General features: G+C 53.1%; 2 protein-coding genes across 2 annotated transcripts; one reads left to right on the top strand and one right to left on the bottom strand.

The window, feature by feature from the left end:
• Nucleotides 1-29: 29 nt before the first annotated feature.
• Nucleotides 30-9,265, top strand: WBP2NL (WBP2 N-terminal like). Its single transcript, XM_087763783.1, has 8 exons — nt 30-137; nt 2,506-2,614; nt 3,157-3,292; nt 4,803-4,895; nt 5,639-5,857; nt 6,256-6,384; nt 6,769-6,845; nt 7,682-9,265. Exons 1-8 carry the CDS (start codon nt 79-81, stop codon nt 7,727-7,729), a joined length of 870 nt encoding a protein of 289 aa, XP_087619909.1. The 5' UTR covers nt 30-78; the 3' UTR covers nt 7,730-9,265.
• Nucleotides 9,266-9,972: 707 nt separating this feature from the next.
• NAGA (alpha-N-acetylgalactosaminidase) lies at nt 9,973-15,273 on the bottom strand. The gene is made up of 8 exons (XM_009475249.2): nt 15,014-15,273; nt 14,278-14,452; nt 13,988-14,165; nt 13,629-13,723; nt 12,798-12,959; nt 12,126-12,323; nt 11,767-11,910; nt 9,973-11,492 (listed from the first exon to the last, which is right to left on the bottom strand). Exons 1-8 carry the CDS (start codon nt 15,256-15,258, stop codon nt 11,310-11,312), a joined length of 1,380 nt encoding a protein of 459 aa, XP_009473524.2. The 5' UTR covers nt 15,259-15,273; the 3' UTR covers nt 9,973-11,309.
• Between the last annotated feature and the right edge of the window lie 314 nt (nt 15,274-15,587).

Below are 15,587 nucleotides of genomic sequence, written 5' to 3'. Positions count from 1 at the left end.
GCGTGGCGTGACGTCACGTCACGGGGGCTCTCGGGGGGTGACGTCACAGGGTCAGGGGCGGGCCCAGCGGGGGACAAGATGGCGCTGAACAGGAACCACGGGCGGGAGGGTGGTGTCGTCATCCCCAACGCCGAGAGGTACCGGTGGGCGGCTGCGGGGGCCGGGGCCGGGGCCGGGTTCGGGCCGGGGGGCTCCTCCTCACCCCCTGCCCTGGCAGCGCCGCCGGGCTGGGGGCCGGCGGGGCCCGGTGGTGGGAGCCCCCCCCGGCCCCTGCCGGCCCCGGCCCGGCCCGGCCCGGCCCGGGGGCTGCGCTCTGAAAGCCCTCCCTGGCAGCGGGGGACGGGCTGGGGCGGGGAGCGGAGAGCGGGGCGGGCGGCGGGGAGCGGAGCGAGGAGCGGGGCGGGCGGCGGGTGCCGGGCCTGTCTGGAGCCGGCAGAGCGGCCCCGCCTTGGCGGCTGAAGCCCGGCGGCCCTTCGTGCCGCTCCAGCGGCAAAGGAGTTGCCTTTTATTACCTGTCAGGTAATTAGCGGTGTCAGAGGGGCAGAGGCCGCTGTAGGTGGGAGTCTTAATCACTTGAGTTCAAAGTAAGGAGAGCGTGCCGTGGCGGGAGGAGCGCCTCTCTTCGTGACAGCGCGGCCGGCGGCTCGGCGCCTGCCCCGGCCCCGAGTGGGGACCGACGGACCGGCCTGGCCGGCTGGGGCTCCCCGCTGATTCCCCGGGGGTGCTCCCGCATCCGGGCCTCGGCTAGGGAAACCCTAGGAAGCAGAGGCCCAGTAAAGGATCATCGAGTTGGCTTGGGGCTGGTAAACAGCAGGAAGAGCACACTGCAAAAATACGCTCCAAATAACGTTGAGCTCATAACTGATGGTGAGGGAGTGCAGGGCTTTTGCTGGTTTAAAGGAGATCTCTCGGTCCTTGACCTCACGCCGTTCTTCGAGGTGCCGCTTAGTCACAGGTGGGTGCTCCGCGGGGTGCACAGCCCTCCCGTCACATCCCTGGACCGGCATGCAGGCCCAAACCAGTTCAGCAGCCTGATTATGCCCTGTGGCGGCGGCGACGGCGCGTTATTTGCTTGTGTGAGTAGCTGGGAAGGAGTAAACATTAAAGCAACTATGTAGAAATTCTTCCCGGTGAGGCAAACTGACGCGAAACGTTGCTACAGGACGTGGTTGAGGAAGTGTCCTGGTATGATCCAAACTGTTGAGGAGCTGGTTTTATCTAGCTTAGAAGAAATGTTTCCCCTCCACATCTTGGAAATGGAAAGAGCTCTGCTGCCTTGTCAGTCTGTCCCTCTCAGCCAGTCTGAGAATCTGCATCTAGCTCAACTATGAAGTAATCTCCCAGTAGAATTTCTTTCTTTGTCAGGATTTTTTTTTTTCACATTAAAGCTAGACCTTTTTAATGTCTGTCTTGGATAGATACATTTTTCAGATACATCTATACTGTTATGGTTTTTTTTCTTCTGAAACTACAGGGCTTTTGGTTGTTTTCCCATATGCTGACCCTGTTGATTCCTTCCTTCGCCCAATAATTTTGCGATTTCCTGACTCGTTACTTCATCTGACTTCTACAATAGGCTGATCAGAATATAAGGATAGTTTTAGATCTGGCCTCTTCGGGCTTGTGTTGGGTTAGGGTTTGTTTTTTTCTTTTTCTGCGCTCTTGAACCATACAGGCCTCGGGTTCTTCTGGCGCTGTAGCACACTGCAAAGTTGTCACCCCCAAGGCTCTTTGGTTTATTCTGCAAATTTTATTACTAGGTGGTATGTTTAGGGTCTGCTCTGTAGATTCAGTGACACGCTTTCCCAAGCTGACTCTTTCATTTTTCCTGAAAATATATTTAATTTTTCAGTCGCCTCCGTACCCCTGACCCTGCAATGTTCACAGTTCCCTTCTGACTTCGGTGTCATTAGCAGACTTCACTAATGTTCCTTAGCATGGTGCTGTTTATTACAAATATTTACTTAAATCACATGAAGGAAGGTCAGCAGTGAGGGTATTAGTGAAGCAACTTCCTCGGTTTGCACAGTGGGTGTGGTGTTACAGCTGTGCTGTTTTCCCATTTGGTGGCCGGTCCTGGATTTGAGCATGGACTTGGAAAGAGAGGCTTGCTCTGAGGTGATACCTTGGCTTCAAGGGGGGCAGTTTCAGACACCTTGCCCCTTTCTGTCCCCTGACTGTTGGGCTGAGGCTCTTCTTATGCGGAGAGAGGAATTGCTCAGCCTCATGGTTTTGGAGACAGAAAGAGAAACTGTCATTTAAAGCTTCTCTTTGTGGAGGAGGAGCAGGGGTTGTCACAGGTGAGAGGATGAATTCTTCCTCTTTGCATAAATCATCCCTCTCTGTTCAAAGGAAAAACAGCAGGGCCCGCGTCAGAACTGAGCCTTTTGGGATAACAGTGAGAGTTTCTGGTGTGCTATCCCCCCTCCCTGTGTGATGGAGGTGTGTGCGTGTCAGAGCTGTTGCTGAGTTTGTCTCTCCAATTTGTCTGATTTCCTCCTGTAGTGTTCTCAAACAGTGTAAAGATGTGGAGCTCTCCTTCAGTGACGTGACGGGCAAGCCTGAAGCCTTCAAAGGCACCAAGAAAGGGATGCTATATCTCACCCCTTACAGGGTAAGTCTGATGCCAGCAGGACTTCTTTCTCAAGGGACCTTGCAGACTTTAGATGAGAAACCTAGTTGGTGATAGAAGTGATTTGTGTTATGGGAAGAACCACTGAGAGTACTAGGTAGGAGGAGAGAAAGGGGAAATAGGATGGTTCATGCCTGTGTCACAATCCCAATTCCCTACAAAGGCATGTGCAGTCCAGGAAATTACTGTCTAGAGAATATATTTTGTATAATGTGTCAGTCAATATGACTTTCTTTGAAAACTGTCACAGGTTATCCTTAAAAAGAAGAACAATAAAACTCTATAAATGTGCATGTGTGTTTTGAGTGGTACATTATTTTGCAACGTACATGCTTCAGGCGAGCGAGCCATGTGCCTTCACATCTGTTTGGGATCCCGCGGTATTAAAGCTGTGAAATAACACAGTGCATGCGGATACTAGGAGTTGAGTTATCCTCTTTTTGGGTGCTGCTACAGCTAGCACTCCATGACCACCCTTTATATCTAATACAAGTAATTCAGAGGCATTCCCTCCTGTCTTGCAGATGATCTTTGTGTCGAAGGGCAAGGATCCTATGCTGTCTTTCATGATGCCGTTTTATTTGGTGAAAGGATGCTCCATTGAGCAGCCTGTTTTCTCTGCCAATTACATCAAAGGACAGATTCAGGCCGAGGCAGGAGGTATGTGCCCGTGCTTTGTAGGCTGAACTCTTCCCAAGTGTCACAAGTCCTTTTATCTTCTGCTGAACATCAGATGGATGGCCTACGTGCACAGAAAAGACAGAGTAGCTACAGCAGTATAGCTAGCTTGTCCACGTGTCTTCTGAACTTTAAGGCACTGCTTCAGTGTCACTTTCTGCCCCCAAAGCTAATAACTGACTTGCACAGGATAGCTTTTGTTTAACCCTGTAACTTCTGTCTTGCTGTGTATGTCACGTTTATTTGGTTTCTGCATGTGCTTGTTTTCCCATCTTTGACCTGGAAGGGTGGGTAAGTGACCAAGTCACCAGTCATTGGTATTGATAGACAAAAGTAGCAACCACTTTTGTTTTCTGGAGGTCATTAGTCACTTATCAGATCGCGTATGTTTGCATGCATCTAGGATGCTGCTGTATAGCATTGATTTAGCTTTGTTCCCAATTTGATGATGAAACTGTGGTAAGACTTAGTCATGGTCATGACCAAACATAGGGAATCGCAGAAGTTAAACAGATTAAAAACAAGGCTTCTGGTTCAAATTTCTTCCCTCTTCAGCCCTAGAAGTAGTTTATGTGCATTTTGATGGCATCTGGAGAGCTTATGCTTTTACTTCCTGTTCCTAACTGTGTCTTAAAGTGCCTGAGTCCTCTGGACTGTGGATCAGCCCACTTTCTTGGGCTGAAATCATACTAAGTGATTTTAAAGAGGTGATTCTCCAGGGGGATGACTTTATCCATGGTGGATTGTTTTGTTATATTTTTGTCCTTTATTTCTACTTTGTCCCCAGGATACTCTGTCTACTTCTGCTAACTTCATTGTTAGTCAGACAAGGAAGAGAAATCTTATTTTATGAAATCTTTTATTTAAAAGACATCTTTTTTTCTAAAAAAAAAAAAATCCCCCAAACCCAACACCAAAAACCCCATACAAAACAAAGCATTCTTATCCTGCCATGTCATCACCTACTTGATTTTTTTTCTGAAAAAGTGCTACTATACCTAAGCATTTATAATCTGTCTGAATTTCTGTGGGTCAAAGAGATTAAAAATGTTGCATTTGATTTGAATCCTAGCTTGAGTTGCAGATCCTGATCTGTAGTCCACTGAGCTCAGCAATAAAACTTCATTTGAGGGCTTTTGATTAAAAGCCTCAGTGAATTAAGTGTTCGTTCTTTACACTGTGTTCGTTATTAGGTTCTATTAAACCTTTCAGGAAAGGACAAAACATCCTAGTATCTGGAGTAGGCTGCTTCTACATAACTATAGTGGGGATTGTCTTTTAAAGGGTAAAGAAATAAATTCCTGATCTTCTTCAGATACTGTTTTGGGGGACATCCGATAGCAGTGTCACAACTCTTTCCCTCTGGCAATATGACACAAAACAGTTTTGAAATAAAGAAGAAAAAAATAATTGGAGTATTAACTGTTTTGCTGGCTTGATTGCTACTGAGGAGGTTAACAGTCTGTTTCAATTGTAATTCTCTCTCTCCTAGGTGGCTGGGAAGGGCAGGGGACGTTTAAACTGACCTTCAACAGTGGAGGAGCCATTGAGTTTGGACAGTTGATGTTCAAAGCTGCCTCTAATGGTAAGGGATCTTCAGAGCCTGCGGTTCCCCCACGACTGGCTGAGCTAGTTAGAGAATAGTGTTCTTTTTGAACTTCGTGGGCTGGGTGAAGAGGGGTACTCTATGCACTCTTCCACAGCAATGTTGTGGTTTTTTTTTTTTCGAGTGAACTTTTGTTTTTCCTTCCAATCCCTTTATTTTATTGTAATGCTTTGTGCAATCAGAATATTCTGGAGTTTGCACTTCTGAGGTGGACTGCCTTTTTCTACAGAACCTTATTCCTCCTGGAATAAAGTTGAGATATGTGATGGTGAAAAATTGATCCACTTATACCTACCCTCAGCTCAGTTCTATAATAGCGGAGTAAGATGGGGGAAGTTAACGTGCACATTTGGAGGTGGGCGGAAATAAATTTAAAATAGTAACTTCTATTTAAAACTTTCAAATGGGGGAAAATGTACATTTTTTTCTGATACAAAAGTTTTCTTTATAAAGAAATGTGCATTTTAAAATGCAGCATAGAGCAGGAGCTCTATGATTGAACTGGTACCTGATAGCTAGTATTTTTGCAGCTCGTTTCCTTTAGCACCCTGTATACTCGCAGCGAGGAGGCTAATGCTCTTCAAGCGCAGTACTTTGCCAGGACTGTATAGTGAATTTAGATGATTGGAAATGGTACTGCATGAACAGGACTGTTTTTCTTTTATTCTACATGTTTAACTGTAACAAAAGGATGTCTGGCTTACTAAACATGTGCGCCTTAGCTTCCAGGGGCGTTCCTCTCCAGAACCCTGGCTATGGCTATACACCTGTGCCCGGAGGGTACGCACCCGCCCCACCTGCTCCAGGGGGGTATTCACCTGTGCCGGGGGGCTATGCTGCTCCTCCACCACCAAATGGACCCTATCCTTATACACCGCCTCCGATGAATGCCTATGGACCTGCTCCACAGCCCATGGGATATCCATATGCCCAGACTCCAGGTTTGGAAGTTGTGTAATGATGACTGGCAGGGTGTGTTTGGTGTTGGTTGTAAAGAAATCACGATGGTACGGTGAGGGTTACTGTGGTTTTGTCTCCATCAAGGATCCTTGTCCTTGCAAAAAGTCTGTCACGTGCTGTTGATCACGCCCATGTGTCTCTGTAGTTGCAGCTAGATGGGAGGTGAAAATGTGGTTTGTAACTTGTGCTGCTGCTTGGCAGAGAATTGTTGCCTGCTGGCATGATGGGCATTAGCAAAATATCAAATCCCTGTTGTCTGCGTCCCTGCTGAGCCTGCAGAGCTTCCCTGACCACTGCTCTTGTCCAGGGCTAATGTGCTCTCTTCCCCTCTGTCCCATTGCCATGGTCCAAAGCATCAATCCGGTGTCATCTTTTTCAGGTATTTACCCACCACTTCCAAACATGAACCCCATGTATGTGCCACCTCCTCCCCCCTACTCGGAGCCATCTCCTGCAGGACCCTCAGCCCCCTCAGCTCCCCCAGCTTGGGTGGGCCCGGGGATGCCAGGTAATGGGACTGGGGGGCTGCCAGGGTCTGGATGCAAAAGGGTGCTTGGGCTGCGGGTGGCGGTGTAGGCACAGCGTGGGGTGGGGAAGCTGTTGTTGCTGTTGCAGGAGCTCAAAGTCATCTTGATCTATTATTTGAGATAAGAGTGTGGGGGGAGCTGCTCAGCTCTGCATTGCCCAGCTTATGGTCAGCTCTAGCCAGCTTGCAGCTTTCCTGAGCTGCTCTAAATTCAAACCCAGCTTGCTGCGGTTGCTGCTAGCTCTTTGGACATTTGTTGACTCCTCAAAAGAGCTATGGCTGGGGAGAAGGCTCTGGGGCTGGGGCCACTGCCTAAGGCATGTAGATGAGCGTGTCCTACGCTTGCTTCTTCCCTTTCCTTTCTAGGGGGCAGCAAGGCCATGGAAGCTGCTTCCAGTGCGTATTACAACCCTGCCAACCCACACAACGTGTACATGCCTGTGGTGAGTACTGCGCCTGCGGCCTGCGTGTGCCTGCTCCCTCTCCCATCACTAATAGAGACAGGTTTGCTTTCCTAGCAGAGCCTAGCATGCCTTCACTTTGAAAATGCACAGAAAGTATGCATTTTCCTGGGAGGTGTGGATGATAGTGCCGTGAAGAAGGCTTGTTAAATCCTCAATCAGGAAAGGAGGAGAGCCTTAACATTCATCCAGTAACAGCCATTCAGTACGACAGAAGCTCTCTCCTGTTGGGCCTGGAAGTGGGGAGAGTTAAAGAAGAGCAGGTCACTGAAGGAGGAGAGCATGTGGGGTTTGTTTTCATTTTTTTCTGGGCCGCATGGAGACGGGGAGGTCTCTTACTGTTCAGTCAGTGGCAGCCGGTAGGTAGGCTGTAGCCTCTGTCTGCTATGTGACAGCCAGTCTGCCTGTGCCCTTCACTGCCTCGTGTGGCTCTGTGGTGGGCTGGAGACCAATGGAGCAGCAAAGCTGGCCCTCAGCCCAGAGGCTTGCTGTCTGCGGGGTCAGAGCCATGAACGTTGACAGAGACAAAGCCCTGGAAGTGAAGGGAGGATGGCAATTAAAACAGATTAAACGGTCCGTTTGCAATCGACCATTTGTTACCTGGTTTTGAGGGGACCTTCACTAGAAACATTATGGGAGGCAGCATAACTGATACTAGAGAGGAATGGTGTGGTGAAATGACAGCTTAAACCACAGCACCTGGCTCTGTGTAGCTCACTGAAGAGCAGTTGTTTCTTGTAAGCCAAGCCTGGGAATGCCTGGGAAGAACTCATCAGAAAACAGGCAGGGTTGTTGACTCTACTGTTATCTCCTTCCAGGATCAGCCACCTCCTTATGCACCTCCTGAGGATAAGAAGAACAACTAAGAGAAGGAAATTGCAACCAGCCTTCCACACTCTCTCTCTCTCCCTGAAGACAACTTGGCTGTTACTACCCTTCGGGGTAGCATATCTCTAGGTCTCTTTGTATATATACAATATATGTAGTGCTGGGCAGCTGAGCCACTGCCCTCCTTAAACATTAAGTCAGTGGCAATACAAGATGGAACAACAGCACTTTCCTGCTTACTTGCTTTATCTCATGGGGTCGAAGCACTAATCCTTTGCTCTGCCATTGGCTTCAGGGGAGAGATGGACGACTTATTAAACCACCAGTACACCACATGACTAATCTAGGACTGAAATAGGAAGGCTCTGGGATCTTGGAGTAAAACCACTTGGAATGCCAAACTCTTGACTTCTTCTGAAGCACCATCCAAGAGGAAGGGTACAGAGAGCCTTGAGGTTCCTGCATAGACCCTTGGGTGCCCCAAAAGGTGTTAAATTTCCTTAAATTCTGGCACAGTTCAGCGTGAGATGGGACTCTGGAAATCCTGTATCGTGCTGGAATTGTGTGTTTCATGTCCTGGACTAACAGTCGTGGGGTGATGAACTTGGGAAGTGCATCCTAAGAGACACTGAAGCATTTGGCTACGCAAGAGGGAAGGGGATGGTCCCCAATCATCCTGCCTTTGTAGAGGTTGAACAGAAAAGCAAACAAAGGTGTGCTGCAGGGCAGTGAGCTGATAGACTGGCAGGCGTGCAAATCAGTCTTCCTTTCCCTCTCCTAGAAGTGAGTCCCATATCTGTGCAATGATCCTGTGTCAAGCAGCCGTTTTTCAAGCGTAATGGAGTCAAGTGCTGCACAGGAGGCTGCTTGCCTTGGAGCAAAATGTGTTACGTTAGGAAGATGGCCTGGCAGTAGCCTTGTCAGAAGACAGGTCCTGCAGCCCTGGCTCCCTTCGCTGAGCAAGCTTGCGCTGTGCGCTAGCTCCACAGGGGAAAACTGGCCTTCCTCTTTTCCTTCAGCCGCTGCAGCCGGGGCGCGTATGCCCGCATCTGAGCAACGTGGGCTGGTGGGCGCTGTAATACCGGAGTTGGGTGGCTTAGGGGTGCAGTGCCCTCTCTCCGCTGGGAACCGCTGTCTGGTGTGGATGTTACTAATGCTCCGCTCTCTTGCAGAGACTCTGGCTGCTCAGCCACAACCTTTCCTTCTTCCTTAGGGCATAGTGCCATTAAACCTGCTCTGAAGAGTGTCTCTGTAGTCTGGTGGAGACCCTTTACATATGGGGTGATCGTACTTCTTCCTACAGCCTTCCTACCTACACAATGAAGGGGAAGGAGTGTTTTCCTTCTTACTTCCCTGTGTGCTAGGGCTCTGCTGTAAGTCAGGCTTGCATGACTTGCGAGTGTGAATTCCTAAAGCAGCCCTGCGCTGGGGGGAAGTAAATTTCCTTACCTATAAACACCGTTTAAGTCTGAGTTAGAGATACTCTAATAACTCTGTATTTAAAAACAAAAAATCAACCATGAATGTTTGTAACTTTTGAATTGCACTTTAATACAGGAGCGTTGATACCTTTAGCTGCCTGTTTGCTGGTGTGTGTGTGTTGTGTTGACCTTCATTCCTGCCTACTGCACAGAAGGCTGGAACAAACAGCAACCACTGGTGGTGGTCTCTTAGGTGGGCTGTGGGCCAGTCCTCTCTCCTGGGTGCATGGCTAAGCTGGATCTGGAATCAAGTAACTGGGAGGAGAGAAGAAGGTAGGGCTCATCCTCTTGCTGCCTGGGGAGGGTGGAAGGCTGGTTTGTGCCTTTGCTCTCGCCCAGATATCCAGAACTGCCATGTGTTCGTGTCCTTGGGGCAGGCACAACGCTACATTTGGCAAGGGCAGTGCCTCCACCCTGCCACTCACCAAGGCTGTATTCTTAGCAGCTTTCCTGTGTGTATTTACATTTACTGCCTATCTTTAGGCAGTAGGGAGGCCTGTCTTTAAGAGGAACTCTAGCCAATTTTTTTTCCAGTGAAGGAAAAACAAATATATGGTAAAGGAAAATGGCACCTAACTGGGAACTGTAAAATCTCAGTTTCCCCTTGTGCCAAGGAAAGCTGGTGCCCTGCTGAACATGGTGTAACTACTGAAAAGCAGTTTTCTTCTCTGCATCAGCCCAGCCTCTGACAGGGAAACCAGTTCTAAGCATAGTTGTTCCTCTTTTGAGGTACTGACCCTGTAATCCTACATTAACCAAGTAGCTATAGCTAGCAACACTGAATAAACATGAAACAGAGCCTGTGACCTGCTTCCCTTTTATTTCAGTTAATTTGTCTCAATTACTCCCCAAGAACAAAGCCAGCTCCTGTATACGGACATGAAGTGCATTTGTCCTTTCCTGTTAGCACTGCAAGCATCATGTTTGGCATCTTGCTGCTGCACTCAAAGTTTCTGGAAGTGGCCAGAATCAGCCATTTGGTCCTGCAGAAACCAGCGTGGGCAACCACTCCTCCTTCATCATCTGAACAGAACAGGGAAACTTTTTTTTTTTTTTGGGGGGGGGGGGGGGCGGTAATCTAAAATGTGGTATTTCTAGAGTCTGTCCTGCCGCTCACTTCCAGTTTATCAGTGCAGGCTCTTCCTCAGGATGGGGCTGTGGATGTAGCTGCCCTTGGCAGGAGGAGGAGCAGCCTTTCCCTGGGAAGCCCTTGGGTGTTCAGCCCACTGGAAGAGGGCCTGAGCCCCCTTTTAGCAGGAATTTCCTGCTAGTGCAGCTTGCAGCTCAGAGGCACCTCTGACCATCTCCCTACTCAAAAGACCTCAACTGAGCATCAGCATCTTCCCGATACCACTTGTGCACAACACGCTACAGCTCTGCAGTTTTTGGTGCTGTACCACAGCAAGCTGTGGGGGCTGTGCATGGCCAATTCAGATTTTTGCTCCCCTCTGCTGTGAACTGATACCAGAGGGGCTTTAATCCAATGCTAGCATGTAGTGCTGGCCTCCAGGATCCTGGCAGCAGGACCAAGCCTGCAAGCAAAGCCTCTCTGTGCCGGACCATCACTCCTCCAGGAGCTTTTGGTCCTGGGGAGGGTATGTGGCAAGGGTGCCGCCCTATTGACAGCCCCTTTTTCTAAGCCAAGCTGATTATAGCAGAGGACAGAAGGTGGTGAGGTCTGATCCTTGAGGCTAACGCCATCACGCATGGCAGAAGGTCAGCACCTTAGAAGATACTAAAGCATCCAAGGCCTTTCTACAGGCATAGGTCGAACAGCCCCTGCAGCAGTTGGTGATGCTCAGTTCAAAGCAGTGAAGTGCTCAGGTGCCAGAGCTGACAAACTCCAACAGTGGCTGGACTCTGCTCGTATGGCATCTTCCACAGGAGGATCTCAAAGAGCTTTGCAATCATCGAGGAATCACACTCTGCACACTCTTAGGAGATGGGTAACAAGAATTCCTGATTTACGCAGACTGAGTAGACAACATCAAGCTTGTACCGGAGGAATGACCTGACGGCCACTCCCCAGCACTGCTGGGCACACCAGCAAAAGGCACTTGTGCAGTGAAGAACCGCATGCCCCAGGGTCTCGCGGCTCAGCCCAGCACTGACCCACACCCCCATCTGCTGAGCTTCGTCACAGGAGGACCGGGTGGAAACCCTCGCCGGGGGCTTGCTGTCTGACAACGTGCCAATGCTGCGCCGGGAGCGCCGTGGGATAGAGGTACCACATCACCACCCCCGAGGGGTTAATAACGACCGAGAAGTTGTCTCCTGTCTTTAAGCCGCTGATGGTCTTCCCGCTGTACACATCTTGTACCTGGAAGAGAGAGATGGTGGCTGCCAGGATTTCCACAGACCCTTCATCTTGAGGTCCAGCCACGGTCACAGAGACGGCATGGTGGGATGGGGCACAGCAGCGGGCAACAGGAGGGCAACCCAAGGGGCAGCTGCCCCTTCATCCTGGAGGCAGGGAGTGGGAGTCCTCCCCCCCCCCCCCGAAAATGCACAAGGTGCCAACAGGGGAAGCTGGAAAAAGGGAGATCCAGGTGCCGTGGGGCTGCCCTGCCATGCAGCGTGCCAGTGGGGCTCACCTCATACACAGCGTCCTCGGGGAAGTGGAGCTTGGCCAGGCTGGTGGTGTAGAGGAAGGGCATATCTGTCCTCCGGCTGAAGAAGACAAGGGCGCTGGCGGCCTGGGACAGCGGGCGCAAGAACACCTCTATGTGGGATTTCTCCTGAGGGTGGGGATGGGTGGGTGAGGCAGAGCTGCTGGGACCAGCGCTGGCCCATAACTTCTGACCTTGCCCTGCGTGGCTGCTATGCCAGCAGGTCCCCAGCTCCCACAGCTCTCCTGCTCATGTTTCTCTGCATCGCCTCCCTCTCTCTCCTTATTGTGACCCGCTGTGCTGCTCCCGTCTGCTCTCCCAAACACGTCCACCTTCCCCCTAACCTTGACAATCCTGCGCCCCTGGATTCCCAGGGGGTCCTGGTTGATCTGGATCATCAGGCGGTTCTGCAGGATCTCCTTGGCGCTCGGGGAGATGGTGCGGAGATCCGTGGACATGAGGAGTGGAGCTGCCATCACCGTCCACAAGGCCATTTGAGAGCGGGACTGCTCATAGCTAAGGCCAAAGTTTCCGATGATGAGCTGGATGGGAGACGGGGAAAAGACAAGAGAGGCAGAAAAGGGTTAGAAACTAGTCTGCTTGCCATGCTCAGTGATGCTGCAGCTTGCTGGAGGGAAGCACGCACGGGAAACGTCACACTTGCGTTTGCTTTCCCTTGAGCAGCCTACGACTGCTGGGACATCCCACCTCTGCTAGGTGCTGAGCCATCAGCACACATTCAAACACACTCGCTAACACCCTTCACTTCCCCACTAGCCCCCCTCAGGCTGTGCAGGGAAGGACAGGGACACCAGGACAGGTATACTCGAGTGGTGAAGGGTTCGTTGCAACCACAGGCTTTTCCCACAGCGTAGCCAAGGGCAACACGAGCTTTGCCTCTCTGCAGCAAGAGAGCTCCTGCTCCTGGCACTCTTCCTTTGCCCTGCCCCTAGAAAGGGATCCCTGGAGAACCCCCAGCCCCGGCCAGGGTCAGCGCACCCACCACCCAGCCGCACCATGTCCGGGTCATTCCAGTGACCGGGGCCAGCCGCTGGCTGCAGCACGTCCTGGTTTGCAAAGAACCAGTCCAGGATAGAAAGCACGCTGTCCCAGGAGTCCTGGATGTCGTCGTAGTTACGCCACAGGTTGCAGACCTCTGCCAGGACAGTGTAGTTCACCTGGAGAGGAGCACAGGGTCAGGCAGGACAGAGAAAGGACATGGTCTGCAAGCTGGGGGAGAAGGGGCAGCCAGACTTGTTGAGAGCTGCAGCATCCAGATGTTTGGTTTTTGCAAAGCACAGGCATGTGTAGAAGGGCAACATCATGTTAATGAAGGACAGAGTCATATCCCAGTATGACTGCGCCCGGCCCAGTATGATAGGATGTCTGGCAAAACAGCCACAGAGGCCATTGGGAAATATGATCAGCTGCAAGACTGAGGGCAGCTCAGGATTGACTCAGAAGGTGGAACAGGAAATAAATAAACGCAATCAATTCTCGAGAAACATTACTAGGAGGAACTCACTATTTTAAGCACTTAAACCAGACAGGACCTGTCTCAGAAGAACAGACTGCCAGGATCAACCCCACACCAGCTGAGTGGGGTGGAGGGGGCATGCCCCGGGGCCTTCCTCCCCCCAAACTGCCATCACCTAGCCACGCTGGGAAGCCTAAGTGTCCCCAGATGCCTGGCAGGGAGGCCACATCCCCTCCGGGGACCTGCAGCCCCATCCTACCGTGGGCGGAGCGATAAGCAGGGTGTAACACCCAGCTCCTGCAGCTCCAAGAAGAGCTCCCCCAGGGCACAGGGGACAAGGGAAACAGCCACCAGACTGGACAACCCTCACCTTGGGGGGAAGCCCCCCCTGATATGCTGGCCAGCTGCAGGAGTAGACGATGGGGCGGCCTGTGGCGTTCAAGGCCCTCGCCATTTCTGGGTAGCCTTAGGGAGAGGAGAAGACAACCAGTAAAGGAGATGGCGGGCAGCAGCCTGTGTCTACAGCCTGCCTGGTCAGGGGAACCGCAGGCCAGCCTGGCCTCCTGCCTTACACCAGCTCTAGGGCACCAAACACCCTCCTCTTTGCCCAAGAGCTGCAACAGGAGATGCAAGGGAAGAACCAAAGCTGGCCAAGCGTTTCTGTGGACAGCCAGCCGCCCTGACTGAAGCAGCGAGGGGAGAAATGCCAGCCAGCCAGGGAGCCTTTACCCTTCGCCTGCTCCTCTCCCGATGAGTAGCACCCATCCAGCTTCAGCATGTCCACGCCCCACTCCGCAAAGGTCTGGGCATCCTGCTCCACGAGGTCCAGCGTGGTGCCGGGGTAGCCCCCGCAGGTGAGGGTGCCCAGGTCACCATAAATGCCCAGCTTCAGGCCCCGGGCGTGGACCTGCGAGGAGAGAAGAGCTGCAAGGAGGGGACGAGGGGGCCCGAGGTGCCTCCCGGGAACCAGGTGGCGTGGGAACATGGAGACCCCCCCACCATCCCCACCAGGCACTCACGTAGTCAGCCAGGGCCTTAATCCCCCTGGGAAACCTCTTGGGGTCGGGAACCAGCCGTCCTGCCGCGTCCCGCTGCTTGGCAGACCAGCAGTCGTCAATATTGATGTACTTGTAGCCCAGCTCCCTCCAGCCGTCCTCTGCCAGGCGGTCTGCCATCTCGAAGAAGAGGGTCTCGCTGCGGGTCAGGGGGACGGGGACACGGCAGGCTGAGCCCCTGCGACCTCTGTGCCCCACTGGCTGCAGGCGGTCTGCGGGACTTCAGGACTAATTGGGGGCTCTGGAGGGTTGGCCACCACAGGGCTGGCCTGGGCCATATGGGAGGGTTTCCAGGGCTCCCGTTTAAGCCCTATCCATGTCCCAGTCATTGATCTCACCCAGGGGAAGCGTTTCCCCGACACCCCGCAAAGCCTGGCCACATCCTTCAGCGCCAGGGGCTCTCCAGCCCCAGCACCGGGGAACCTGAGCCCCCCGCCTCCCACGCACCACGCTCCCCGAGATCCCACTGCTGCAGGGCTCGCCCCAAGGACCCAGACGGTGCCCGACCCGACCCGTTCATCCGCCCTCCCCTGCCCTGGCATCGCCCCATCCACCCGCTCGGGGCAGACCCCAGCCACCAGCCCGGCCTTTCCAAGCTGGTCCCCTCGGGCAGGGGGCACACAGGACAGGTCCTCCTTGCAGCGAAGGGGGGATGCCGAGCCCCGGGGGGTGCGTGGGGGTGTCCCCCCACCCCGCTGACCTGATGCAGTTGCGGGGGTCCTCCCGGCAGTCCACGTTGCAGCGGAACCTCTCCCAGGCCAGCCAGCCCATGGGGGGGGTGAGCGCCAGCCCGTTCTCCAGGGCCAGGGCGGGCAGCGCCAGGGCCAGGGCCAGGGCCAGGGTCAGCCCGCTCCGCACCGCCGCCTCCATCGTCCCCGCCGCCGCCGGGGCCCAGAGCGCCGCTCCCCGCCCGCCCCGGCCCCGCTCACATGACGCCGCCCGCATCACCTGACCGCCCGCCGCCTCCCGCCCGCCCGCCCCGGCCCCGCTGCGCCCCACGGCCACCGGCCCCGCCGGTATCGCCCCCCCTCGCTGCCGCACCCCAGGGCCGTTGCATCGTACGGGTGCTGCGCCCCGCAGAGCCGTGGCACCCCCCCATTGGTATCGCCCCCCTGCGCTGCTGCACCCCGTCAGGAGCAGACCCATTGCACCCCACGGCAATTACACCCACCGCTGCTGCACCCCGCAGCCGTCCCACCCCATCGGCATTGCACCCTGCCGGTATCGCACCCCATCGGCATTGCACCCTATTGCTGCTGTACCCCATAGCTGTT

Source organism: Nipponia nippon, unplaced genomic scaffold, assembly GCF_047370975.1.
Source record: "Nipponia nippon isolate SJK-2023a ecotype South Korea unplaced genomic scaffold, ASM4737097v1 scaffold_3, whole genome shotgun sequence".
In the NCBI taxonomy this organism is placed as follows: domain Eukaryota; kingdom Metazoa; phylum Chordata; class Aves; order Pelecaniformes; family Threskiornithidae; genus Nipponia; species Nipponia nippon.
This window is presented reverse-complemented; position numbering and strand designations above follow the sequence as displayed.

Bases quoted from the DNA above. Each gene is read 5' to 3' on its own strand.
- WBP2NL (XM_087763783.1), top strand. From the start codon at position 79: ATGGCGCTGAACAGGAACCACGGGCGGGAGGGTGGTGTCGTCATCCCC. The intron at 6,385-6,768 runs GTAATGGGACTG...TTTCCTTTCTAG, and splicing joins GGTGGGCCCGGGGATGCCAG to GGGGCAGCAAGGCCATGGAA. The intron at 6,846-7,681 runs GTGAGTACTGCG...ATCTCCTTCCAG, and splicing joins ACAACGTGTACATGCCTGTG to GATCAGCCACCTCCTTATGC.
- NAGA (XM_009475249.2), bottom strand. From the start codon at position 15,258: ATGCGGGCGGCGTCATGTGAGCGGGGCCGGGGCGGGCGGGGAGCGGCG. The intron at 11,911-12,125 runs GTTAGGGGGAAG...CCCCACCCTCAG, and splicing joins AGGGGCGCAGGATTGTCAAG to GAGAAATCCCACATAGAGGT. The intron at 11,493-11,766 runs GTGAGCCCCACT...TCTCTCTTCCAG, and splicing joins CCGAGGACGCTGTGTATGAG to GTACAAGATGTGTACAGCGG.